General features: G+C 46.8%; 1 protein-coding gene across 1 annotated transcript; it reads right to left on the reverse strand.

The window, feature by feature from the left end:
• Positions 1-5,617: 5,617 nt before the first annotated feature.
• Positions 5,618-26,182, reverse strand: LOC143989422 (uncharacterized). Its single transcript, XM_077489546.1, has 7 exons — positions 26,112-26,182; positions 24,852-24,965; positions 24,592-24,723; positions 24,382-24,505; positions 24,168-24,265; positions 23,937-24,078; positions 5,618-7,577 (listed from the first exon to the last, which is right to left on the reverse strand). The coding sequence occupies exons 2-7, from the start codon at positions 24,945-24,947 to the stop codon at positions 5,911-5,913; spliced, it is 2,259 nt and encodes a 752-aa protein (XP_077345672.1). The 5' UTR covers positions 24,948-24,965; positions 26,112-26,182; the 3' UTR covers positions 5,618-5,910.
• Positions 26,183-27,074: the final 892 nt, after the last annotated feature.

Genomic DNA, 27,074 nt, shown 5'->3' on the forward strand with positions numbered 1-27,074 from the left:
GACCACTACAGTGACCACTGATATGAGGGGATCCTTCTCCCATCGGTCACCAATGTAAGGGACCACTACACTGACCACTAATGATAAGCTCCAGGTTCAGTTTTTAGAGTTTAGGAATAAGCCGGTTGTTCAGACCAAACTTTAGCCTTTTGCAAGATCCGAGCATCAGACATAAAAGCTATATTTGTACCACTTCTATAATGGATAGAACAGGTTCTTGCTGTCACTGGTTTCTAATGAAGCAGTGGGTGCTTACCCAGCCATGTTCCTAGGTCCAGCTGCTGTCACCAGGAGTGCCTGCCACATAAGCAATGGGGACAAGATGGCATTGACTCCAATGCTCAAATATGGTCACTGAACAAATGTTCCTTTGTTTAGTGGTACCTTTGGGTACTATGTACCTCATACGTATTCATGTAGGGGGCAGTATCTGGGAGCCTCATTATTAAAGGAGGCAATAAGACCCCCTACCCTCAGAACCCCACAAGCACCTGCCAGCTTTGTGGAAAATATGTTTTTGTACTCATCAACATGAGAACAAAGTGTTTTGCAGAGGGGATCCACCCAGGAAAAGCACCAGGGTGGACCCAATGAAAGGGAGGGGGACACGTGGTCCCACCCTATCTGAACCATAGCAGGCAACATGCCTTCAACATGCGTATAACCCCCAGGCAAAACACCTTGTCAACATGTTGATGAGAAAATGGTGAGAAAGTAAGGATGTTAAGGTGAAATTTGTGTACGAGGAACACCTTAAAATTTACAGCCATTTTATTCTCCAGGGCCTCTGCTGTCAGAAAATATGTTTGGGAGGTTGTTGTAACTAATCTTCAGACAAAAAAATGCGCTTTTTAACATGTGTGGAAAAAATTGCAAAAAACAGATGGCATCATTCTCCTGTAGTCACACTGTAAACATTAGAGCTCCCCCTAGCTGCAGCCTGGTAATAATATTGCTAGGAGATCTATATATTTAGCTGATATGTAGCACTTACCCACGACGGGGCCACTGGATTTCCTATTCAGTGCAGAGGCAGCCAGGAACACAGCAAACAGTTCACTCACACCAGCTCAGAAAACAGTCTAGGCCCTAGACTAGAGGATGTCTTTTTGAGCTTTATTGCTGTAGAACTTGAACATAAGGATTATCCCACTTACAAGGGACAAAAAGAGGGAAATCAACAGCTTAACAGTAAATACATGATACGTTCCATGTGAATAAAGAGTTAAACAAGTACTCAACAAAACACAGCATCTGTGGATGAAGCATCATCCCTGCAAGGATGATCCTCCATCCCTAGGTCAGTAATCCTACTTAACTAGTACAATAAGACTGGTGAAATAAGCCCTGCAGTCTCACTAAAGATGCCCTTGTCAATAAACAATGATCTTGCCCAGTAGCTAATCTTCCAAGTCTCTCCATTAAAGCAAAGAGAGATACATCCTATCTAACTAAACACTAATATACTTTGAATTCAGCCTAACAGCAATAATTCCCTAACCAGGGAGTCAGTCAGGTCCCAACAATGACACAGAGTCTCTATATATATATGCAGGTTCTGGTTTTGTGATATTCAAAGTCCAAAGGGCCCAAAGTTCAACAAACCAAAGTAATCGAAAAACAAATGTCCTGCAACTGTCAGAAAAGGTACAAATGTTTAGCCTGACTGTGGATAGGCGAGGGAAATACTCCTCCTCTAAATCCAAGTGATAACACTATGTGGCTCATAGTAAACTGAAAGCCAAGTTCCCCTCTGCCTGGCAACTTAGTTTTTGTGGAGCCGCATGTGCATGATTTTTTTTTTAGTTTTCAGGATGGCCAGCTTGCTGTGGGGGTGCCTACTGTCAAACATGATATACCCAGCTCCCTGTGTAAAATTCAAGGTCAGGTACTTGAACCATGCATCTCTCAGAAACCCAATTAAATAAATTGCCCTCATCTGGGCTTTCTGGCTGGCCTTCTGAATAACCACCGTCATTGTAAATCATCTACTCTTGATGTCTAGAAATCTTTGCCAGAACTTGGTGGAGCTAGAATTTCTGTAGCGCTTGAGAACACAAAAAAGTTCTAGATTTGCTTCTTACACCAGCCCTGACACTTTTTCTCAATCTTGTCCATCATCTCCACTGGCACGTAGGGGGTAATCATATCTGTAACTCTAGGGCTACACGTTTGTGCATGATTTTCTTGAGCCTAGAGAACCTTGATAGCTTTGTTTTGTCCCCCTTTCCCAGAGGGATATAAAGATGGTCAGCCTTCCTTAGGAACTCAGCGTCATCCTAAGTTAAGCACATGCAAGAGTGCAGGATTGTGTGCGAGAATGCTTCAGCCTTCCATTCTCAGTACACGTTCTCTAGATGTAGCCCTTCAACGTCAAGTACTGATGGACTGCTGTCTGTCCTGCTTCCTCAAGGTCATTACTCGGGCAGGCCCTGTAGCTTCTACCGCTATGTCTCCCCCTCAGGACCACTCTGTATGGGACACCTTGGAAATATCCCATCCCAGTCACATCACGGTCACCAAATTCTGTGGTGAACTTTTGGGACCTAGGGTCTGACTCTGACTCCCCCTCCTCCAGAGCATGCTCTCTAGGCCCCTTGACATCTTATGGCTGCTCTGTTGTACAGGCCACTGGGACTACCACTGTTGATGCCTTCTCTATTGTGTGCTCCACCTTATTTTTTGATACGGAAGCCTCCAGCTTCTCCCTGATGGCTCATCATCCATGGCCGCAGGTATAGCTGTCAGAATTCAGTCCCGGCCCTGAGGTCCAATCACCTCTCTTTTGCTGCACAGTGCTAAAAAGGTGCTCACTGCACCATAATGCATTCTAGCCAGCTGAAATGGCTCCGGAACTTCCATGCAGTAACCAGTATGCCAGTCCACCGCATAAGTAGTAGGCGGCAAGGCACTTGGCAGCTAGTCTCCTAGAAGTTCACTACAGTGTCCACAGTGAACCCACGTTCTCACCACCACCACTGGTTGTTTACAATTGGCACATACTAAGCACAGCTACTCAGCTCCATCCACATTCCCAAGCATGAAGCAGCCTCTGTGAACAAGTCTTAATCCTGCATCTACCATTAGCTCACTTGGTTTACTGATCCACATGCACCACCGACATATCTCTCCTGGACACCATCTCCACCCAACATCCAGAAAACAAATGTACGCTACTTGTACAGTTTAAAGTGGAACAGAATTACAAAATGCCCTTGCAGCTAAGAACCACAAAAAAATCTTGAACACGTTCAGGGCTAACTGGAACATCCACTATCCACAGATGGGGCCCATGGAGACTGCAGATGAATAATCAAGCTCTTCTCACAGGCCAGTTCAGAGAAAGATCTAGGATTTGAGGGTTCTGTCCGTAGCACTGAGTAGTCCAGTAGCCAGCCCTGGATGGCTCCAGGGGCAAGAAGCCACACCCCCCCCCCACATTAGGGGGGTAAGTATGTAGGACCAGGCACCATCTTATTCCTCAGGCTTCAGCCTATGTACCCCCTTCTCTGACCACCTACTAGGCACACCTCACCAGGGTTTCAAACAAAAGTCTCCTGACATTTAGGGGTCTATTCATAAAAAAAAAAAATTGCACAAAAATTCACCTGTGAAAGTGCAAGTACAATATCTCACAAAAGTGAGTACACCCCCCACATTTTTGTAAATATTTTATTCTATCTTTTCATGTGACAACACTGAAGAAATGACACTTGTCTACAATGTAAAGTAGTGAGTGTACAGCTTGTATAACAGTGTAAATTTGCTGTCCCCTCAAAATAACTCAACACACAGCCATTAATGTCTAAACCGCTGCGAACAAAAGTGAGTACACCCCTAAGTGAATATGTCCAAACTGGGCCCAATTAGCCATTTACCCTTCCCAATGTCATGTGACTTGTTAGTGTACCAAGGTCTCAGGTGTGAATGGGGAGCAGGTGTGTTAAATTTGGTGTTATCGCTCTCCCTCTCTCGTACCGGTCACTGGAAGTTCAACATGGCCCCTTATGGCAAAGAACTTTGAGGATCTTAAAAAAAAAAATTGTTGCTCTACATAAAAGATGGCCTAGGCTATAAGAAGATTGCCAAGACCCTGAAACTGAGCTCCACCACGGTGGCCAAGACCATACTGTGGTTTAACAGGACAGGTTTCACTCAGAACAGGCCTCATAACGGTCAACCAAAGAAGTTTAGTGTACACGCTCAGCGTCATATCCAGAGCTTGTCTTTGGGAAATAGACATATGAGTGCTGCCAGCATTGCTGCAGAGGTTGAAGGGGTGGGGGATCAGCCTGTCAGTGCTCAGACCATATGCCGCACACTGCATCAAATTGCTCTGCATGGCTGTTGTCCCAGAAGGAAGCCTTTTCTAAAGATGATGCACAAGAAAGCCCGTAAACAGTTTGCTGAAGACAAGCAGATTAAGGACATGGATTACTGGAACCATGTCCTGTGGTCTGATGAGACCAAGATAAACTTATTTGGTTCAGATGGTGTCAACCGTGTGTGGCGGCAACCAGGTGAGGAGTACAAAGACAAGTGTGTCTTGTCTACAGTCAAGCATGGTGGTGAGAGTGTCATGGTCTGGGGCTGCATGAGTGCTGCTGGCACTGGGGAGCTACAGTTCATTGAGGGAACCATGAATGCCAACATGTACTGTGACATACTGAAGCAGAGCATGATCCCCTCCCTTCGGAGACTGGGCCACAGGGCAGTATTCCAACATGATAATGACCCCAAACACACCTCCAAGATGACCACTGCCTTGCTAAAGAAGCTGAGGGTAAAGGTGACAGACTGGCCAAGCAGGTCTCCAGACCTAAACCCTACTGAACATCTGTGGGGCATCCTCAAACGGAAGGTGGAGGAGCGCAAGGTCTCTAACATCCACCAACTCCATGAAGTCATCAGAGGAGTGGAAGAGAACTCCAGTGCCAACCTGTGAAGCTCTGGTGACCTCCATGCCCAAGAGAGTTAAGGCAGTGCTGGAAAATAATGGTGGCCACACAAAATATTGACACTTTTTGGCGCAATTTGGACATTTTCACTTACGGGTGTACTCACTTTTGTTGCCAGCGGTTTCAACAGTAATGGCTGTGTGTTGAGTTATTTTGAGGGGACAGCAAATTGACACTGTTATACAAGCTGTACACTCACTACTTTACATTGTAGACAAGTGTCATTTCTTCAGTGTTGTCACATGAAAAGATAGAAGAAAATATTTACAAAAATGTGAGGGGTGTACTCACTGTTGTGAGATACTGTACATTTCTCTGTGAATATAGGTGAAAAACAAATGAAAGTGGGGCATTTGCTCTGCTGGTCAAATGGTTACCATTGATTTAAAACGTAAAATGCCATATTTGGTCACTATATGAAGTTAACTTCTATGATACCTCATGCCATCTAATAGCCAAATTTTGTATTTTCTTTTAAAAAAAAATCAATGATTAGTTTAATAAACTTACTGTATGTCCTTTATGGTTTGCTGTACTCATAAGTGTGTGAACATGATCTCAGTTGTTAGAGACCACTCGACATAGTAAACTAAGGGATCCATCATTAGAACGAAAGGTTTGTGAAAGCTTACACCACAAAATTTACCAAGAAACACATAATGACTTAAATTTTTTAATTTTTCTACTGTTACCAATGGCCAACACGGTACAACACTTCATCCATGTCTCTGGTGATCTCTGATCTCCTTATGAACTGTTTCTTACATGATAAAGATCAGCCATGGAGTATATCTGAGGTGTATATCAGGGTGTGCTTCTTCCCCACATGAGAGCTGTGATGTCCAGCAACATTCATATAGAAGACATTTCCCGCACTCAAGGCACTAATACACCTCGAGGGTTGTGTGGGATCCCTGATGTACAGGAAGACAGGACTTCAGTAACAATTCCCTCACTTACAACTGGAAAGTAGCTTCTTCCTCGTGTGAGATCTGAGATGCTTGGAAACATGGGACTTCTGTGAAAAACATTTTCCGCACTCAGGACAGGGATACGGCTTTTCACCCGTGTGCGACCTCTTATGCGAGACAAGTCCTGAGTGGTGTGAAAAACCTTTCCCACACTCAGAACAGGAATACGGCTTCTCCCCGGTGTGCACTCTCTGATGACTACGAAGTTGGCACTTTTCTATAAAACATTTTCTGCACTCAAGACAAGAGTAGGGCTTTTCCCCCGTGTGAGATTTCTTATGTCTGGAAAGATGGCACATCTGTGAAAAACATTTCCCGCACTCAGGACAGGAATACGGCTTTTCCTTTGTGTGAGACCTCTGGTGTATGACAAGTTCTGGTTTTCGTATAAAACTTTTACCACACTCAGAACAGGGAAACAGATTCTCACCTGTGTGCAATTTCTGATGATTGTAAAGATAGGACATGTCTGAAAAACATTTCCCGCACTCAGGACAGGAATAGGGCTTTTCCCCCTTGTGAGATCTCTGATGTCTGTAAAGATTGGACTTCTGTGGAAAACATTTCCCACACTCAGGACAGGAATATGGCTTTTCCTCTGTGTGCATCATCTGATGTGAGACAAGTACTGATTTTAGTGCAAAACATTTCCCACACTCAGAACAGGAATACGGCTTCTCACCTGTGTGTGATCTCTGATGATTATGAAGTTTGTACTTCATTGCAAAACATTTCCCACACTCATTACAGGAATAACGTTTCTCATCTGTGTGCAATTTCCGATGATGATTGAGACCAGACTTATCTGAAAAACATTTTCCACATTCAGGACAGGAAAATGGCTTCTCCCCCGTGTGAGTTCTCTGATGTCTGATAAGCTCAAATTTGTGTACAAAAGATTTCCAGCACTCAGAACAGGAATACGGCTTCTCACCTGTGTGTGATCTCTGGTGATTACGAAGCATGTACTTCATTGTAAAACATTTCCCGCACTCATTACAGGAATGAGGTTTTTCATCTGTGTGCAATTTCCGATGATGATTGAGACCAGACTTATCTGAAAAACATTTTCCACACTCAGGACAGGAAAATGGCTTCTCCCCTGTGTGAGATCGCTGATGTGCGACAAGTGAAGATTTTTGTAAAAAAGATTTCCAGCACTCAGAACAGGAATACGGCTTCTCCCCAGTGTGAGACCTTTGATGTGTGACAAGATCTGATTTATTTACAAAACATTTCCTGCACTCCGGACAGGAAAACGGCTTCTCCTCTATATGAGTTCTCTGATGTCTGTAAAGATGGGATGTATGTGAAAAACATTTCCCGCACTCCAGGCAGGAATACGGCTTCTCACCTGTATGAGATCTTTCATGCAAATTAAGTTGGGATTTAAATTGGAATCCCTTCCCGCACTCAGTACAGGGAAACCTCATATCTGTTGGTAGGACGGCACCGTCCCTCACAGTCTGAGGTTCCTCAGGATAAGAGGAATACGATGGTCCATCTACACTGTGAGGTGCCGGATGGACATTTGAGGTAGTCGGGTTTTCTCCTGGACTATACTGTGTGATGTCCTCATCTTCCACTTTACAGTCTGGAGACAAAGTGAGACAATCCTCTGAGGTTTTCCTCATCTCCCGTCCATCTACTAAAATAGAAAAAAAAAAAAAAAAAAAAAGGGATTACTACTGAGGAATTAGAAACTGTAATGCTGCAAGCGGAAAGTGATTATGTTGCTAACCCTGACTCTCTCTCACACACGCACACACGAGGCATGGCTATATAAACACAGAGAGCATGAGCTCCGGTTATTGGACCTCACTAAAAAGAAGATGCTTTAGGCTACCAAAAAAAAAAAAATGTTAACAAGGTCACAAAGCTGGCTGTTTACTTGCCTTCTTAACTAGGCCTGAATCCATCTCCACTTCTATTCCCTGTAATCAGTTACCTACTTGGCAGTTTGGCAATGCCCCTCACTAAGGTTCTGGATGTTTTCCTGTATTTGGTTCTTCTTGTAGAAGTGGGGAATTGGGTGCACTGATTTCCATTGAGGAGACTGACCTTGCATTTTGCAACGACCTGTTCACAAATCTCCAGACGTCGATGGCTTCCTGGCTGAATGGCATGCTCCATTTAAACAATTACTGAGTCAGGGGTGTGGCCTGCACGGGCATGTGAGCTAACGCATCTCACCAGTCTCCTGCTTTCTGATACTTCCCTCCACATCACCCCAACCTGTCATCCAACATCTCAGAGGAAACCGGGGCAGTGTCTCCTGCAGCATACGACACATACGATGACCTGCAAGGGCATAGACGAAGCCGCGGCTTCAGTAGCTTTAGAATTCCAAGATAGCACCCAGCATCAGCAACGACCGCTTTGTGGGTGGGACAAGCCAAAGAGTGGCGTAGCACTCCCAAACCCACCAAGCAACTGGGGAAGGAGCAGGATATGCTCTACTACACTCAGAGACTGTCAGCAGTTGCCGGTTATTCTGCTTGGGAGGATTGTGCGTCTTCCTCTGATCAGGACATTGTGAACACTGATGAGGCCAATATATTTGAAGCTGAAGATGACACATCAGGAGGCATGCATGACTGCGCATTCAACATGGGGGCAATGAAGATTTTTCCCAACCCACTCTGGCGGATATCCTGCAGGCTATGCAGAAATGCAAGGTATCTGTGGATGACCTAAAAAGGAAAGATTTAGCCTGCGGGAGGAGGCGCCTCTTCCCCGCCAAGACCTACAAAAGATAAGGGAGCACACAACTGTGGTTGAGGGCAAAATTAGTGATCTCCACCTTCCCCGCCCTTGATGCCAGAATGACCGCGCAACAGGTGGCAGCTGCCAATGAAAAGGCGGATGATATAGAAAATTGTCACCGCTATAATAACATGCGCTTTGTGGGCTTCCCAGAGAAAGTGGAGGGCCGGGACCCCACCGCTTACTTTGAAGGATGGCTTCTGGAGCTGTTCGGCAATGAGGTCTTTACCCCTCTACTTGCAGTAGAGAGGGTTCATCTCATCCCACCCAGACCTTTGCCCCCTGGTAACCAAACAAGGTCTATGTTAGCTTGTATGCTGAACTATAGGGACTGCAAGATCATCCTGTGGCTGGCCAGAGAGAGAAAAAGCAAGCATGCAATATAATGGCATGAAAGTCTCCTTTTATCCAGATTTTTCCGTGGAGGTTCAGCACGAGAGAGCGAGGTTTCAGGATGTGAAAAAGCGCCTGATGCACCTTCAACTACCATATGTCATGCTTTACCCAGCTAGGTGGAGAGTGATCATGAGCAAAGCTTATGAAATTGCTGTGAAGCTGAGGATGAGGGCTGACCTGCCTTAATGCTTGCTATACTGGGTGCTCCATGGCTGCCTCTTTTCATTCATCTTGGATACCTACCTTTACATTTCTCTTTACCTGCAGGGCCATTTCCTTAGCCCTAAAAATGTAAACTAGATCTACAAAACCGCTTGTTACAGCATATTGTTAATGGGGGGGTGGCTACTTCTCTGCTATTATGTTTCTTTGCATGATTCGACTCGTCCTGTTGACTAAACTAAATCTGACAACCTCAGTTGGGATGGACCGGTTCAATACTACAAATGTTTGTATGACTTCCAGCGTTAGATGATACGGAGCTGCACCTGCGACCCCGAGTGCACTGTGCTATCTACTTTCTCCTTGTATCCGGTGGCTATTACCTCAGGGCCTTTACTTATGTCCTTACAGTATTCCATTGTCGATGGCATACTTCCAGGCGGCTGCCTGGGAATTTTATTATTAGGATTCTACTCCAATTCCTGACCTGACCTGGATTAGTAAAATTGGATGTGCTCATGTTAGTTTCTCCTTGTATATGAAATTAATGTTGCTCTATCATGACTGACATTCCTCTGGTGTCATGGAACATTCGGGGTGTTCATGATCCTTTGAAAAGGACCAGAATCGTCTCTTGTATTAACCTCCCTGGCGGTATTCCTGAGTCTGGCTCAGGGTGAGATTTCAGTACCAAAAGCGGTAACGCCGAGCCAGACTCGGGATCGCATCGCAGGATCCATGTAGAGCAGTGGTCTCCAAACTGCAGTCTGTTGGCCAAATCTGGCCCTTTGCTTGCTTTTGTCTGGCCCTTGTGGCATTACTTGTCCCACTTACATAAGAACCTATTCCTCCTTCTGACACCAACAATTGGCCATAATTCCAGCCACTGACATCAATGATAAAAGGAATTGTTCCTCCCACTGACATCAATAATGAGGCCTAAGTCTAGCCACCGACACCAATGACGGGGCACTAATCCTCCCACCGACACCAATGACGGGGCACTAATCCTCCCACCGACACCAATGACGGGGCACTAATCCGACGGGGCACTAATCCTCCCACCGACACCAATGACGGGGCACTAATCCTCCAACCAACACCAATGACGGGGCACTAATCCTCCCACTGACACCAAATGACAGGGCACTAATTCTCCCACCGACACTAATGATGAGGTATTGTTTTCTCACACATCAGTACATTTTCTACTCACACTGACCACAGTCCGGCCCCCCTAAACCCGAAGAACAGTAAACTGGCCCTTTGTTTAGAAAGTTTAAAGACCTCTGATGTAGAGGTTACTTACCTTGTCCCCTGGATCCTTTGATGTCTCCTCACTGTGATCTGCAAGCTGCCATGTTTCGCTTGATCTGTCACATCGCCGGGCTCCGTTCCCCACGAGCGTTTGCGATGCACGGAGACGGAGTTCGGCGCCAAATTCAAAAAGCAAAAAACACAGTATAGATACAGTACTGTAATCTGTAAGATTACAGTATACTGTATCAAATAATTACACATCCCCTTTGTCCCTAGTGGTTTGTCCAGTGTCCTGCATGAGCTTATATGTTTCCCATGATTCAGATATTTATCTGTGGCCTCTGTAGGGTAGCTTGGATATGTCTCCTCTATACTAACCCTGTAGCCAGAATAAGAGTAGAGTAAACTATCATATTACTTGCGACAGACCCAACCAGGACAGGGGCTTTTGTAGGGGACTGCAGGGTAACCTACTAACTACGGGCCCTGACATTTGAGGGAGCTACAAGCATTTTAGGAAGAGATATATAATATATATATATATATATATATATATATATATATATATATATATATTTATTGAAAAATAATTTACTTAAAGTGGTGTTGCCACCAAAAAAAATAAATAGCTCAAAATTCATAAAAAAATTACCTCTAAATGCCTGTTGCTAGGAGGTCCCTCGTAGTCTGACTTCTTCAATGCTCGGGCTGGTGACCTCACTTCCCCTCGCGTCGCACAGTTATCTGGGACCTGTCACGTGTCCCAGGTGACAGTGCGGCGTATCACGGCGCCCACAGTAAGAATGCCGGTGTTGCGAGCGGAGCGGGGAACGAGGGGGGGGGGGGGGCTTTATTCCCCTGCATCGCTGGACCATGGGACAGGAAAGTGTCCGATTATTAAAAGTTGGCAGCTGCAGTATTTGTAGCTGCTAACTTTAAATTTTTTTTTAGGGGGCACCCCACTTTAAGTGCCGATATGATACAATAAAAGCCTAATTAAGAAGTGAAAAAACGAGTTCAGCTGCAACTATTTAAATGTGCTCTGATACCACATACAAAATTAGTAATACAATAGTAATAGTGCGCTTAAACACAACTTATAAAAAATAATACACAGTGCACAATAATGTAAACCACCAATAATCCGTATGTATACAAAATAATAATATTGCTCCTTCCTCTGTGGGTAAAACGTGTACACAGTGATAAAAAAAAAAAAAAAATCACAACCTAGGTATAAAGTTCCTGCTAACCTTCACAAAATAAAAATAGATAAAAATAAAATATATGGAATAAAACCCCTGAGTCAGATATAATTTTTCAAAAACGGGATCCTCGCTACGACGAGCTTATACGTTTCCCGTGATTCAGATATTTATCTATGTTTTCTCCAAGGATGATTGAGTCTAAAGAATTCACTCTCAGCGAAGATAGAAAGACATCATTGCTTTGTATTCACAAATTCCTAATTAATTACTTAATTTATTCACTCACATTTTGTTTGATCAAAAAAACGCTGATTAAAAACGATCAGTAGTGCAAGCAGCTCTTCTCCTCACTGCACGTCCAGTATAACCAAACACTGGAAGTGACGTCACTGGCTCCTTCTGACGCGTTGCGTCACAGGTCACGTGACTGTCTCAAGATAATCTAAAGAATCGGAATCACGGGAAACATAAGCTCATCGTAACGAGGATCCCCGTTTTTGAAAAGTGATATCTGACTCAGGGGTTTTATTCCATTTTTTTTAAGGTGAGCAGGAAATTTATACCCAGGTAGTGGTGATTTTTTTTTTTTTTTTTTTTCGATGGAACTTTCTTTTCACTTTATTATCACTGTGTGTGTACACATTTTATGCCTTTACCCACAGAGGTAGAAGCAATATTATTTTACGAACTTTGATTATTTTGTATACATACGGATTATTTGTGTTTACCTTATTGTGCACTATGTATTTTTTATAAATTGGGTTTAAGCGCACCATTACTATTGTATTACTAATCTAACAAGGAAGCCATGATGGCCTCTGCCAACATAAAACTCTGAAAAAAAAGCTGGTAATTAGATTTGGACAGCTCTGGGTCTTCTTGAATACTGTTCCTGGGCAGTCTGGGATCCCCCATCAATCAAATAATTGTCTAGGTGGGAATTCTCATTGTTTCTGTCTGTGGGCCAATTTGTCTAATTCTTGGAGGTTCTTATGATGGGATTAGCCTGGTGTCAACCTTTATGTGAGGTTTTGGGTAAATATTTGGTTTCATAGCTCATGTGGTGTATAAAGACCCAGTATTTCTGTTCAATAAACAGTCATCCCTTCACCATAACATCTTGTCTGTGTATGACGATTGGGGGTAACAGGGTTTGTATTAGCTCTCGGTTTGGAGGGTAGGAGGCACCATTTGGTGGAAGCACCAAAGGGGGTGCCAAGCATTCCATCACATTTGGTGGTAATCGCCCTGCAGTCTAGGACATTCAAACCACTACCGGGATCAGACGTTCAGTTAGCAGAAGAGGAGAGACCAGCCGCCATGGAAGAGGAATTTGGAAGGAGATATGTGAGAGATATGGATACAACACAGGGGACCAGTGCCAATGCAGGTCCTGCTGGGATGGTGCGATTCTGTTCACCAGCAACTCTGGAAGGAAGCGCTAGCACGTGAGCAGTGCCAGTAGGGAAAAATTCTCCCCCTCCATCCAGGAAAGGTACTGGTCACACTACAAAGTACAAATGCGGTTATTGGGGAAACGACCACACAAGGAGTGGACAGCTGAGTTAAGCATGCTGGTCTGGGCAAAGATGCGGTTGGACAAGAGCTATAGGGCTCTCTGCTAGTACATAGCTGAAGTGTGCCCGTGGACAGCAGGCAATAGCCCGAAGGAAGGCTTCAGCTAGGGCAGCCTGGGGCTGTTGTACGGGATGCTGCCCAAGGACCCCGACTTTGGGAGCGATCTGGAGGCTGAATGTCTCGGAAGTAGGGATGCACCGAATGGGTTTTTTGGTGCCAAAACCGATACCGAAAATGAAAAATACACTAGGCCGAAAACCGAAACCGATACCGAAACAGCACTGATACCGAAAAATGACTGTTTTAAAAAAAACCAGAGTTAGACTTACCGGTAACTCTTTTTCTAGGAGTCTTCCAGGACAGCCTTTGAGATATAGGGCTCCTCCCTCCGGGACAGGAAACACGTCAAGCCAATTAAATAAAAGGTGTGGTCCTCCAGGCCCTCCTCAGTTTTACTCCAAGAACCGCCAGGAGGCTCTGAAAGACATAACACACTAACAATCACGTTAATACACATCCTCACCACTTAGTCCAATTTAAACAACTTTGGGTGGGAAGCCAGGCTGTCCTGGAAGACTCCTAGAAAAAGAGTTACCGGTAAGTCTAACTCCGGTTTTCTCATATCGTCTTCCAGGACAGCCTTTGAGATGATAAGCAAGGAGCTCACCTTGTCAGGGCGGGACCACTGCCTGGAGGACCTTACGTCCAAAAGTCTGTTCTTTATCAGACCATAAATCCAGACGGTAATGTCTTGCAAACGTTGAGTAGCTGGACCACGTTGCTGCTTTGCAGATCTCCTCCGGAGAGGCTCCAGCCCTCTCTGCCCACGATGTGGAAACCGCCCTTGTAGAGTGTGCCTTAACTAAGGGTGCCTGCTTCCCCTCTAACTCATAGGCTTTAACTATCGCCATCCGTATCCACCTGGCGATAGACGCTTTGGACGCCTTGCAGCCCTTGCGGGCGCCCGAAAAATTAACAAAAAGTGAGTCTGACTTCCTGAAGACCCTAGTGGCTTCTAGAAAAATTAATAGACTTCTCCTGACGTCTAACAAACTTAAAGATCTCGCCTCGTCCTCGTCTGAGGTTGAGAAAAAAGTTGGCAAAATAATATCCTGTGTCCTATGAAGAGTGGACACCACTTTAGGAAGAAAACTAGGGTCAGTCTTAAGTACTACCCTGTCCTCTAAGATTAACAGAAATGGCTCTCTGACCGAGAGCGCCTGCAGATCACTGACCCTTCTAGCTGACGTGATCGCTATCAAAAACACAGTCTTTAGTACCATCCACTTAAGTGATGCTCCCTCTAATGGTTCAAATGGGTCTTGGGTCAAAGCCCTAAGAACCAAGGCCAAATCCCAGGTAGGACAGGTCTTCATTCTGACAGGCCTGGATCTAGACAGAGCCTTGAAGAAGTTCCTGACAAATGGATTCTGCTGAAGGGAGGACTGAAGGAAAACGCTTAAGGCCGCCACCTGTACCTTTAGAGTGCTGATAGATAGGCCCAGCTCTACCCCTGCTTGTAGAAAGTCCAGGACTGCCGGGACCCCGGGGCTTGCAATTCCCTGTTCTCGCAACCAGGAATTAAACCTCTTTCCTACCTTGGCGTAAATTGCCCTAGCAACTGGTTTACGGCATTCTAACAAGGTCATAATCACTCTTTCTGAGAAACCCTGTGACCTTAAGATTTGTTCCTCAGATACCAGGCCGCAAGCTTGAGCCTCTTTATCTGAGGACACCGGATCGGCCCCTGGGAAAGTAAATCCTCCCTGACTGGTAGAAACAGCGGAGGATGGACGGCCAATCTCTTTATGCTGGCAAACCAGGGTCTCCTTGGCCAAAAAGGAGCTACTAAAATGAGGTCCGTAGTCTCCGAACGGAACTTCTACAGGACCTCCGCCACCATCCTTACGGGAGAAAAGGCATAACACAGGCCGAACAGCCATGGATTGGCAAGGGCGTCTATCCCCCTGGCCCGATCCTGTGGGTGAACCGAAAAAAAGTGCGTCACCTTCCTGTTGCCTTCTGTTGCAAATAGGTCTATTTCTGGCCTTCCCCAGCATGACACAATCTCCTCGAACACTTCCTTGTTGAGGGACCACTCGTCCTGGCCCATCTTCTGGCGACTGAGAAAGTCGGCCAGTAAATTCTGAGTTCCCTTTAGGTGAATGGCTGATATTGCGGACAAGTTCTTCTCTGCCCAGCAGAAGCTTCTGTCCGCCATTACCTGGAGTGCAGGGCTTTTGGTTCCCCCTTGCTTGTCCAGGTAGGCTACTGCTGCCACATTGTCTGAGCGAACTTGCAGATCCCTGCCATGTAACTGGGACTGGAAGGTTTCTATAGCCTTCCAAACTGCCAGAAGTTCCTTCTGGTTTGAGGAACGACCTGTCTCTAGGTCCGACCAGGAACCCTGGGCTAAGGTTCCCTCTAGGTGGGCACCCCAACCCAGCGTACTGGCATCGGTCGTGACCACCACCGTAGCTTGTGGGGACCAGGGGAGACCCCTGTCTAGGTTGACCTGGGCCCCCCACCACCAAAGAGACCTCCTGACTGCCGAGGATAGGGGCATAACCTGATCCAGGCTCTCCTGCCTGCCATCCCAATAACGGAGCATGAGTCTCTGTAAAGGGCGCTGATGATGCCTTGCCCAGACCACCGCTGGAAAGCATGATGTCATCAACCCCAGGACTCTCATAACCTCCCTGATCTGGGCTTCCCGACCAGATTGAAGCTGGGCTACCGCCTGCTCTAGCTTGCAGATCTTCTCCTCCGGAAGGAATACCCTCATTTCCATCGAAGAAATCCTGTATCCTAAATACAGGACCTCCTGTGAGGGGGTCAGCTGGGATTTTTCCTGGTTTATCAGAAACCCCAGTGAGTGCAGAAAAACCAAGGCCTCCTGTATGTCCCTCTGCAGCTGTTGGGCCGACTGGGCTATGAACAGTAGATCGTCCAGATATGGGATCACTGTTATAGCCTTGAGCCTTAATGGGGCCAGTGCCTCTGCCAGAACCTTTGTAAAGATTCTTGGTGAGGCTGAAAGCCCGAAGGGGAGAGCTCGAGACTGGAGGTGTAACACACCCGTGTTCAACCTCACCGCCAACCTGAGAAATCTCTGAGATTCCAGATGAATCGGGATATGCAAATATGCATCCCTGAGATCCACTGTGGCCATGTGACAGCCCTGAAACAGGAACTTGGTTACCGAGAAGATTGACCCCATCCGGAACCGCTTGTATTTTATGAATCTGTTTAGGGGGCGGAGATTCAGTATTAACCTGAACTTTCCCGAAGGTTACTTTACCACAAATACGTGGGAGTAAACCCCCAAGCCTCGCTCCTCCTGAGGCACCTGCGACATTCCTTCTTGGTCCACCAGATCCCCCAGAAGAAGAGCCAAAGCCTCTGCTTTCTCTTGGTCCCTTGGTAACCTTGTTACTTGAAAATTTGGGAGGGGAACTGAACCAAACTCCAACCTGTAGCCGTTCCTTATTATATCTCGAATGAACGCACTTTCGGTTGAAGCTTCCCAGTGTGGGAGGAACTTCCCCAGTCTTCCTCCCACCGGGACGCAGGAGTCACTGTGTTTTAGGGGAGGGTTGAGGAGGACTGAATAAGATTCCTCCTTTGCCCCTTCCCTTGCCAATGCTTTTTGGGGCGAACCTCCCGTTCCTGTAGGTTCTGCTGCCTGGGGCTTCGAAAAAGGCGCTTCCCTTCTGGTCTCTTTTTCCTTTCTGGGAAAGCTTTCTTCCTATCCTGCGTGCACTCTAACGCCTCTTGCAGGCCAGGCCCGAACAAATGGTCCCCTGAAAAGGGTAATCCACATAACCTCAATTTTGAAGCTGTGTCTCCTGACCAGGTTTTAAGCCAAACGGCCCTTCTGGCAACGTTCACTAGTGCTGCAGATCTAGCAGCCAGTTTGACTGATTCTGCAGAGGCATCAGCTAAAAAGCCCACAGCCTTGAACAGTAGCGGAAAGGACTTCAACAGCTGTTGCCTAGAAGTACCCGCAGAAATATGCGATTGTAACTGTGTAAGCCAACACTCCAAGTTTCTGGCCACACAGGTAGCTGCTAGGGCCGGTTTAAGCCCGCTGGAAGAGGCATCCTCAGGCTCTCTTAAGCAGCACATCTCCCCTCTTATCCGTAGGATCCCTGAGTGAACCCATATCATCAAAGGCCAAATCTGTCTTCTTAGAGACCTTAGCCAAGGGAGCATCTAATTTGGGAACCTTGTTCCAGGGATGCACTGCATCCGACTCAAAAGGGAACCTCCTTTTAAGGCTACTTGAAAAAAATTGCCTTTTTTCCGGTTGTTCCCACTCCGCTAGTGGAGGCGATTCTGCTGACCTATGGACGGGGAATACCCTGTCTTTCATTACAATCGACCCTTGATACATCATGTCGTGTTTTGAAAGCTGGACCTGTTGATCTCCAAAGTGTCATATATAGCCTTGAGGAGGTCACCCACCTCATCCAAAGACAGCTTGTATCTGGCAGATCTAATGGCCTCTTCCTCCCCCTCAGATTCAAAAGTAGACTCTGTCCTAGAGGAGGCTAATGACCTGGGTAACCTCTCCCTATCCACCTGACTTGGTTCGGATAAGGAAGGCAAACTCACAGCCCTGGGTAAAGAGACAGAGGGACCCTGCACCCTATCCATCATGCTTTTAAATGACTGGAAAGTGGATGCGATTTCATCCTTTACGGATGTTAAAACATTGTGACAAGCTGCCACCGAGTCCTCTTTCACCAGGCTACTGACACAATCCGGGCAAGCGGCTTCCCCCAACCGGTGCCTAACTTAGCCCACACACGGCACATTTCCTTCTGGGCAAAGGTATCTGGGCTCTGTCCTGTTTAACCTACCAACAAAGAAAAACAGGGTCCCATTAAAATACCACCCCTGACCACACCACTGTGCTTCTAGGGTCCGCCTAGGAAGTGCCCCCCTTTACCAGCAGGTTCTCCACCCCGGGAAGGTACTATAGGTCAGAGTGACCCCCCACCCCCCAGTGTAAGTCCTGGTCTGCCCTCACCAAGCTTACCTGAGAGGTACTGGAGCCTGTTGAACCGGAGTCCACCTGCACAACTGCACTCTCCATGGTTCCTGTGTCTCACTCAGTCTCTCTGAGCCTTCACACCGCTCCAGGCAACCCTGTAGTCACACTGCCGCGCCCAAAGGACTGGAACAGGTCCTGCGGCGCCCCCTGATGACGCGAATCCGGCGGAAGTGCGTCTCTCCCACTTCCGTACGCCAGAACGCAAAGTCTCCGCCCCAACGCCGAACGCACCGCTCACAGTACCCGGACGCCGGTCGGTGGAACGAACGTCTCCCGCCGCCATCCGACCGACAGGTACTAGCGGTTAGCGCTCCGAGGGGGAGATTGCCGCGCATCGGGGTCCCGTTCTCTCCGAACGTTTTAAATGGCAGCGGGGACTGAAAGCTACCCTCTCCTCCCTTCGTACGGACCGAGGGGTGCTAAGGGTCAGGTCCATCAAGGTGCTCTCCCCAGGCAAAACCCCTGAGAAGGAGCTCCCCTTACCAGTTCTAAACGTGCTCCTTCCCGTCCGGCAGGAAACACAAAAACTGAGGAGGGCCTGGAGGACCACACCTTTTATTTAATTGGCTTGACGTGTTTCCTGTCCCGGAGGGAGGAGCCCTATATCTCAAAGGCTGTCCTGGAAGACGATATGAGAAATATTTTTATACAGGAGATGGTCAGAGACTGGGGACATGGTACGGGAGGTGGTCAGAGACTGGGGACATGGTACGGGAGGTGGTCAGAGACTGGGACTGGCGACATGGTACAGGAGGTGGTCAGAGACTGGCGGAATGGTACAGGAGGTGGTCAGAGACTGGCGGCACGGTACAGGAGGTGGTCAGAGACTGGCGGCACGGTACAGGAGAGGGTCAGAGACTGGCGGCATGGTACAAGAGAGGGTCAGAGACTGGCGGCATGGTACAGGAGAGGGTCAGAGACTGGCGGCATGGTACAGGAGAGGGTCAGAGACTGGCGGCATGGTACAGGAGAGGGTCAGAGACTGGCGGCATGGTACAGGAGAGGGTCAGAGACTGGCGGCATGGTACAGGAGAGGGTCAGAGACTGGCGGCATGGTACAGGAGAGGGTCAGAGACTGGCGGCATGGTACAGGAGAGGGTCAGAGACTGGCGGCATGGTACAGGAGAGGGTCAGAGACTGGCGGCATGGTACAGGAGAGGGTCAGAGACTGGCGGCATGGTACAGGAGAGGGTCAGAGACTGGCGGCATGGTACAGGAGAGGGTCAGAGACTGGCGGCATGGTACAGGAGAGGGTCAGAGACTGGCGACATGATAAAAGAGATCAGTGTGTTTGTCCCCTGTGCAGCCAGTGTGTTTGTCCCCTGTGCAGCCAAAGATAGAGGAGAACCACCTCCGCCGTCTGGTTCAATAGAGCGCCGGGAACATCACTGCTTTAATTTCAATAGCTGTGTGTTCCCCCATCGTGCGCTGTCGCATACAGCCCCTCCCCCTTGTCCGGGGGAACTGTGATAGACAGATCACCCGTCCAATCTGGAAGGGTAATCTGTCTATCACAGTTCCCCGGACGAGGGGGAGGGGCTGTATGCGACGGCGCGCGACGGGGGCACACACAGCTATTGAAATTAAAGCTGTGATGTTCCCGGGGCTCTACTGAGCCAGGCGGCTCTCCCGTGTTATAGATCTCCCATGATGGGCGGCACCAGGGGCGGGGACGGGGCTACACCCTGCCCAGGCCCCGCCCCATTTTCGGCTCAATTATCGGCCGTTTATTCCTTTCGGCAAATTGCCAAAAAGGGCATTTTCGGCCGATATGTTTCGGCTGCCGAAATTTCGGTGCATCCCTACTCGGAAGTAATCTGGGCACAGGAAGGTTTGGGAGTTTCTAGTCGCTCAGGAATGGGAGCTGGAGAGATCACCTACAGATGGCTGCTAGATTCTGTTCAGCAGCAGAGCTGGGCTACCTTGGCCTGGGGCCATTGGGAAGTACCAGCCGACAGTTCTAAAATCTCGGCTGAAGTGTTGGCAATGGGGTAGAGTGACAGTGTGCTTTGCCCACCTCCAGCTATGGAAATGGAGCTCTTATGGCAGGTGCAGCAAGTGTTGACTCAACCTAATGAACCCGTTTCTGCACAGGGCAAGCTTGGATGGAGGAATGAGTCTGTCCTGCAGCCTGACAAGGGTACGGGAGATGGAACAGCCAGCTCATCTCTCCAACAACAGTTCAAGGACCAGGGAGGAGAGGATGCCATCTTCACTCTCCAGCCAGAAACCTCAGAAACCATGAATTTAATTTACTTTTCAGCAAAGGATCTAATACTTATTGAGCTTTCAGCTGAAGCCCTGGCACTGGGCCCAAGTGCCGCCAGCCCATGCCCTAGATTTTTTAGCAATTGCAAAGAATAGGAATTTAAAAGACTTTGCTGCTGAGACAGAACAACCCGGGGAGCCTCCAGTGGAAGAGCTGGCATCAGAGCAGCACATCACTGAGTTCTGCCCAGCACCAAAAGCAGCTTCAGCCTTCTTAAGAGAAAAAGCAGTCAGCCTTTCTCGCACACCATTGACAGACATGGGATTTCAAGTCAGCAGCATCTGTGGAGTTACAACAAACTTCCAGCCAAACCACTGGCTGCAGGGCATGGTGCTGCCCAGCTCTGCACACCCAGCAGAAGCACTGGCATCAAGGCAGAGTGCTACAGACCTCTGCCCCACACCGGCAGCAGTTCCAGGGCACCAGGGAGAGAAGGTGGCTGTCCTTTATCCCCAACGGCAGACCCACATTACAGAAGAGGTGGCAGTTCTTACTCCCCCGCAGCAGTTCAAGGACCAGGGAGGGGAGCAAGATATCCTCACTCCCCAGCAGGAGATTCATAGTCTGGGAGTGGAGGAAGCCGGCCTCCCTCCCCAACAGTTAGACGGAGCAAATAACGTGGGGTCCCCAGCAGCAGTGCTGGCATCAGGACAGAGTGCTACCAACCTCTGTCCAGCACCGGCAACAACTCCAGAGTTCCAGGGAGCCAGGGCAGGTAGCCCCTCTCCCCAGCGACAAGCTGATGCAGTGAAGCTCCTACTTCCAGCTGAAGCACCGGCAACAGGACAGAGCACCGCTGGCCTCCATCTAGGACCTACAGTGTCTCTATGGCTTCAGGGAGCTGGACAGTCAGCCCCTCTGCCCAGCAGATTAAACCCCGGACTGGTAAAGACCACCCCACTGAAGCGCTGGCAACAGGGCAGAGTGCCGCTGGCCTTTGTCTAGTGCCTTTCTGCATCTCCATGGCGCCAGGGCAGAAGGCCCCTTTCCCCAAACACCAGACCGAGCCACAGAATGGTAAAGACCACCCAGCTGAAGCTCTGGCAACAGGGCATAGATTCCACAACCTCTGTCCCACACCCACCGATGACAACTATTCCCTGCGGCCCAGAATGAAGATCCTCTGGACTGACTATGTGGATTCACTCTGCCTGACTAATGCATGTCCAGACCAGACGGAGGTCTGGGACCTGGTTAGTCTACTTTGTTTGGGGAAGATATTGTGACAGACCCAACCAGGACAGGGATTTTGGAGGGGACTGCAGGGTAGCCTCTTATAATGTTGAGAACAGCTGCGCTCATTTGAGTGCATTATAATAAAAATGATTAATGATGAATTTATTAAGATAAAAAAATTAAAATAAGAATTAACTCACAGGGTAAGGGTTAAAATGGATAGTCACAAGGGGAGGCTCGCTGTTTAGTCCTGATCCAATTGGCCAGCGGTGTGAGGTGCTGCTGCTGTCTCACTAGACGCAGGAGTTTCCAAGGCTCTGAGACAAGCTGGCAGTCATCTCCTCGTCGGCCATGACGTCACTGGATGTGGGGCACAGGGCCAGTAGGCGCGTGTTCGGAGCATGCGTGCTCCTTCTTCAGGCTGTGATTACTTGCCTACTGACTATGGGCCCTGAAAGCGCTACAAGCATTTAAGAAGATGTCCTATCATATGATGTAAAAGGACATTATTACATTTAACAGTCAAGTAAGCCATGATGGTGTCTGCTAACTTGAAACTCAGTGAGCAGATGTATGTGAAAAGGAAGCTGGTTAATGAGCTTTGGACAGCCCTGGGTCTTCTTGAGTAGTGTGGCCGGACAGCCTGTGATACCTTATAAATCAAAGCATTGTTTAGGTGTAAATTCCCATTGTTAATTAAGTCACATATTGTTTCTGTCTGTTGGCTAATTTATCAAACTCTTGTAGTTTCTTATGATGGGATTAGCCTACTGTCAACTCTACTTCGTTATCTAACCTTTGGGTGATGTTTTGGGTAAATATTTGGTTTTATTGTTCATGTGGTAACGGACCTACTTTTGAAGGGTGTAAAAACCTGTATTTCTGTTCAACAGTCATTCCTTTGGTTTCACATCAACATCTTGTCTGTGTACAATGCTTGGGGTAAAAGGGCGGGTAGTAGCTCTCAGAAAATTAATTGTGTCCCATCGTTGGTGTCACTGGGAGGAATTTTGCCCCATAATTAGGGTCATTGGGCCTCATTGTTGGTGTCATTGGGTGGAACTGTGCCCTGTCATTGGTGTTTTTGGTAGTAATTGTGCTCCATTTTTGGAGTCATTGGGAAGAATTGTGCCCTTTGTTGGCGTCAGTGGATGGAATAGTGCCCCAAGAGCTGCACAAAAGCAAGCAAAAAGGTCCACAAATGGCGGTACTGGGTGCTGTAGCGACTGCCAGCTGGATACTGGAAGCTGTACGATATGTAAATATTCACCAGCACACCAAGGATCATCAATTTCGTCCAAACTGTTTTTAACCAAGAAAGATCACATCGCAAAAGGGTGTAGTGCAACGTTTCAGAGCCACCCAGGACATCTTCGTCAGGCATGTCTGACAAAGGGGTCCTGTATTACACCATTTTGTGAGATAATCTTTCTTGAATAAAAACTGTTTGGACGAAAATTGATGATCCTTGGTGTGCTGGCAAATATTTACATATCGTACAGGTTCCAGTATCCAGCTGGCACCCATCAAATCATTCTCTGCAGCCATTACCTTTTGTACCACCACCCCCTACCTTAAGAATGCAAGTTCTACGAGCAGGGTCCTCCTGTACCTTTTGTTGGCGCTATATAAATCGCGTATAATAATATTAATAATTATTATTATACCATTTTAGGATGTGATCTTTCTTGATTAAAAAACGTTTGGACGGAATTGATGATCCTTGGCGTGCTGGTGAATATCTACATATCCCTCCACCTGGCACAGTCAGCAAACAGCAGAGCAAGTAACCCTGGGAGAATTGTTCTCTCAGAGATCTTAATAGACCCGGGAATGAGGCAGAAGACCCAAGGAACACAACCCAGGTGCCTAGGTTGAGCAATGAACATGAAGAAAAATCAACATTTCCCTGCTAGCTGAACATCATAATATCCATAAATCCAGTCCAGATACATAAATTGTGTCTGCAGCACAGAGAAGGAAGATTATCCGAGAGAAATACAGGAATACAGGACGGGGAACACAGCTCAAGTGACCAGGGGATTACAGGCTGACATCACCCAGTCCTTGCCCTACTCTGGACCAATCACTGAGCAGTATGGGTGGAGGAATGTATTAATGTTAATAACCCACCTGTGCTGATCTCTGTAGGAGTGTCCTCCTCTATAAATGTCCCCGTTATTCCATCCTCCTCCATAGACTGCTGATCATCCCTCACATACATCTCTTCTTCTTCTGCTTTACCCTCAACTTTAGAATCTCTCAGATCTCCACTCTGAATATATAATAAAAATGACATCAATGGTAACAATGCAGATAATGTACAGATCCTAATGATACTATCAGTGATTGTTCCTCATCTACCTGATGATTGTGAGGGATGGTGTGACCTTCCTGTGTGGAATCCCGGAAATACAGAGGACGGGGACATCTCTCTGGTGGGTTCCCATTACTGGATCCATCTGTAGGAAACACACACACTGACTGAATACATTGTTTCTGTGTGTTTATCAGATGATGGGGGATCTAGGTGGAGCCTCCGTACTGCTCTCTCCTTTACAATAAAGTCTCCTCTTACCCGGTGATGTGAGGGGCGGCTGATTGTCCATCATGACGTCCTTGTAGAGATCCTTGTGTCCTTCTAAATACTCCCACTCCTCCATGGAGAAATAGACAGCGACATCCTGACACCTTATAGGAACCTGACACACACAATGATACAGTCACCATCCAGACACATCCCTTGTCTGTTACTGGATAATATCCCAGAATTCCCAGCACCGCTCACCTCTCCTGTTAGCAGCTCCATCATCTTCTTGGTGACTTCTAGAATCTTCTCCATGTTGTGCCTCTCAGGTTTTATGGAGTCACATGGAGGCACTGTGATGGTCATATGATCTGACTTTGGAATTGGAAACCTCTGTATTGGAAAAACCAATAGGAATATCATGTTAGAATCCCAGAATCCTCCTCACCTCTCCGGTCAGGTAGGTGTTTTATTAATAGAGCTACCAGCGATGTCATGTGACCTCCCAGAATCCTCCTCACCTCTCCGGTCAGCAGGTAGATGATCTCCAGGGTGAGGTTTAGTATCCTTTCAGTCATGTGGCTTTGGTTGTCCTCCATCTTTATCAATGTTGTCATGTGATCTATACAGATTTTCTGTAGACAGAGAATTATCTGGACTGTATTAGTTGTACAATATTAGGATGGGGATGGAAGAGGTTAACCCAACGCTGCCAGAGTTGTTATTTTTTTTTGGGGGGGGGGGGGGGGGGGTGGGGGTTTGCACACACATATTAAAAATCATTTTAGGCCTTAGGATTACATAAAATCCCCAAACATTATATATTTTCTGAAAGCAGATACCCTAGGAAAAAAAATGGTGGTAGTTCTAATTTTTTTTATGTCACACGATATTACAGTAGGTCTAAGAAACACAAAATTTCAGAAAAATAAATAAAATAAAAAAACAGACACACACACACACACTAAAGTGAATTTTAGCGCACACATACACAATAAACTACCCGAATTGTTGGTAAAATATAAAAAAAATATGACTTGGAAAAGAGGAAATAGATAACCAACACCTCAAACCTTAAATTTCCGTGCGCCCGCGGAAAGGCGTCAGACTTCCGTACCCTATATTTTCTATAGGTGACGCTTCAAAAGCCCCCTATAAGGCATCAGTTTAGTTTTGGAGATTTTGTTCTAGAATTATTGCTCTCACTCCAGCGTGTACATGTCTCTTTAGGGCTCACCCCGTATGCTTAGGGCTCCACTGAATGTTCTGCAATGCAGATCACATTGTAAAACATTACTTTCCGGGTATGCCAGCCAGAGACACAGAGAGGCTGACCCAGAATGATGCCATAGATGTCAGTTTCCGTGGTCACAATAAGGAGGGGAGGAGAGCGGACCCTCGCCGGCACCAGCCATGTCGGTCCCAGACAGAAGTCACACTATAAGGTCCCAACACACCCACCAAAAAGTTGACCAACTTTCATGTTTTTAGTGCTGTATGTTGTCATCTCTAGGGGCTTCCCCTCAATGGTGGACGTGAGTATCAAAGAACATCCAAATCTTGTATAATAGGACTATAGTATAAAGGAGGACAATAAACAGTAATTTCCAGGACTGAAGGCTCAGCCTCTCTGGATGGTATCTGCCCCTGTAGTGTCCTGTGATTAAATATATAAAAATATGACTAATAATGTGGATAAAAGACATCACAGTGACTATGGAGGAAGAGGACGGACATGACGGGGGGTTACTGGGTGTAAATAGAAAATAAGATCTTATTACCTCCTCTGCTACCACTTCCAGCAATGTCTCTATTTGCTCTCCACTCACCTCTCACCCGGAACTTCCTATTTATACATGACATCACTTCCTGTATTCCATAGAGACTTCCTGTCTGGGTAGAAGTGAGATCACCATCTTGTGGAACTCAGAGGAACTGCAGCCCCGAGAAACGTCTCATATGGGGCTTATTTACTAAAGCTAGAGAGGGCAAAATTAGTAACAATTCTGCAGAGAAGCCGATCAGCTTCCAGGTTTTATTGCCAAAGCTCAATTGAACAAGCTGATATTAAAAGCTGATTGGTTTCTCTGCAGAATTGTGAATAATTTTGCCCTCTCTAGCTTTAGTAAATAAACCCTATAGTGTGAACACGGCCTTGTGCTGTGTGTGTATGTACTGTATATCCTTATAGATGGGGTCATCTCCACTCCCACCAAGAACACACTGATTAGCTGCACACCAGGAGAACACACCAATTAGACTTCTTGTAGACTCTGCAGCCGGAATTACACGTGAATGTTGGACAGATTGTTCCTGATCATCTTCTGCTGTTTATATTGAGCTATTTGTGTAGAGTCTTCCATGATTTGTTTGATGTTCTCATTTTATGTTGTCTTTGGAGGATATTGGCTGGTTTAGGGCTAATACAGCCTTTCTCAACCTTGAAAACAAATTGGTCCATTGACTCAATATTGGACCATTTTGTTATCGGAATTTGTTTCACATCTTCATTTTGTATATATGGAAATCCTCACCTCCCAACTTTCTGAGAAGGCAATGAGGAACCCCTACTAGCAAATGTATGTAGGCATAGGAAACGCCCCCCTGCCACACCTCCTCGAAGGAGAATTAACCAAAAAAAAGGTTAATTAAATTTTCAAGGGCTTTTTGCTTACCACCACTATTCTATTCCTTCATAGGGACTTTTAAAATTTTAGAAATGGAGCAATTTAGGAATTGTATGA

The sequence above is a fragment of the Lithobates pipiens genome, unplaced genomic scaffold (genome assembly GCF_037356315.1).
Source record: "Lithobates pipiens isolate NorthernLeopardFrog02 unplaced genomic scaffold, aLitPip1_a1.2 Scaffold_18, whole genome shotgun sequence".
Classification (NCBI taxonomy): Eukaryota; Metazoa; Chordata; class Amphibia; order Anura; family Ranidae; genus Lithobates; species Lithobates pipiens.

Coding starts and splice junctions, on each gene's coding strand:
- LOC143989422 (XM_077489546.1), bottom strand. CDS start 24,947: ATGACAACATTGATAAAGATGGAGGACAACCAAAGCCACATGACTGAA. Junction 24,724..24,851: donor TCTACCTGCTGACCGGAGAG/GTGAGGAGGATT, acceptor TTTCCAATACAG/AGGTTTCCAATTCCAAAGTC. Junction 24,506..24,591: donor TGGAGCTGCTAACAGGAGAG/GTGAGCGGTGCT, acceptor TGTGTGTGTCAG/GTTCCTATAAGGTGTCAGGA.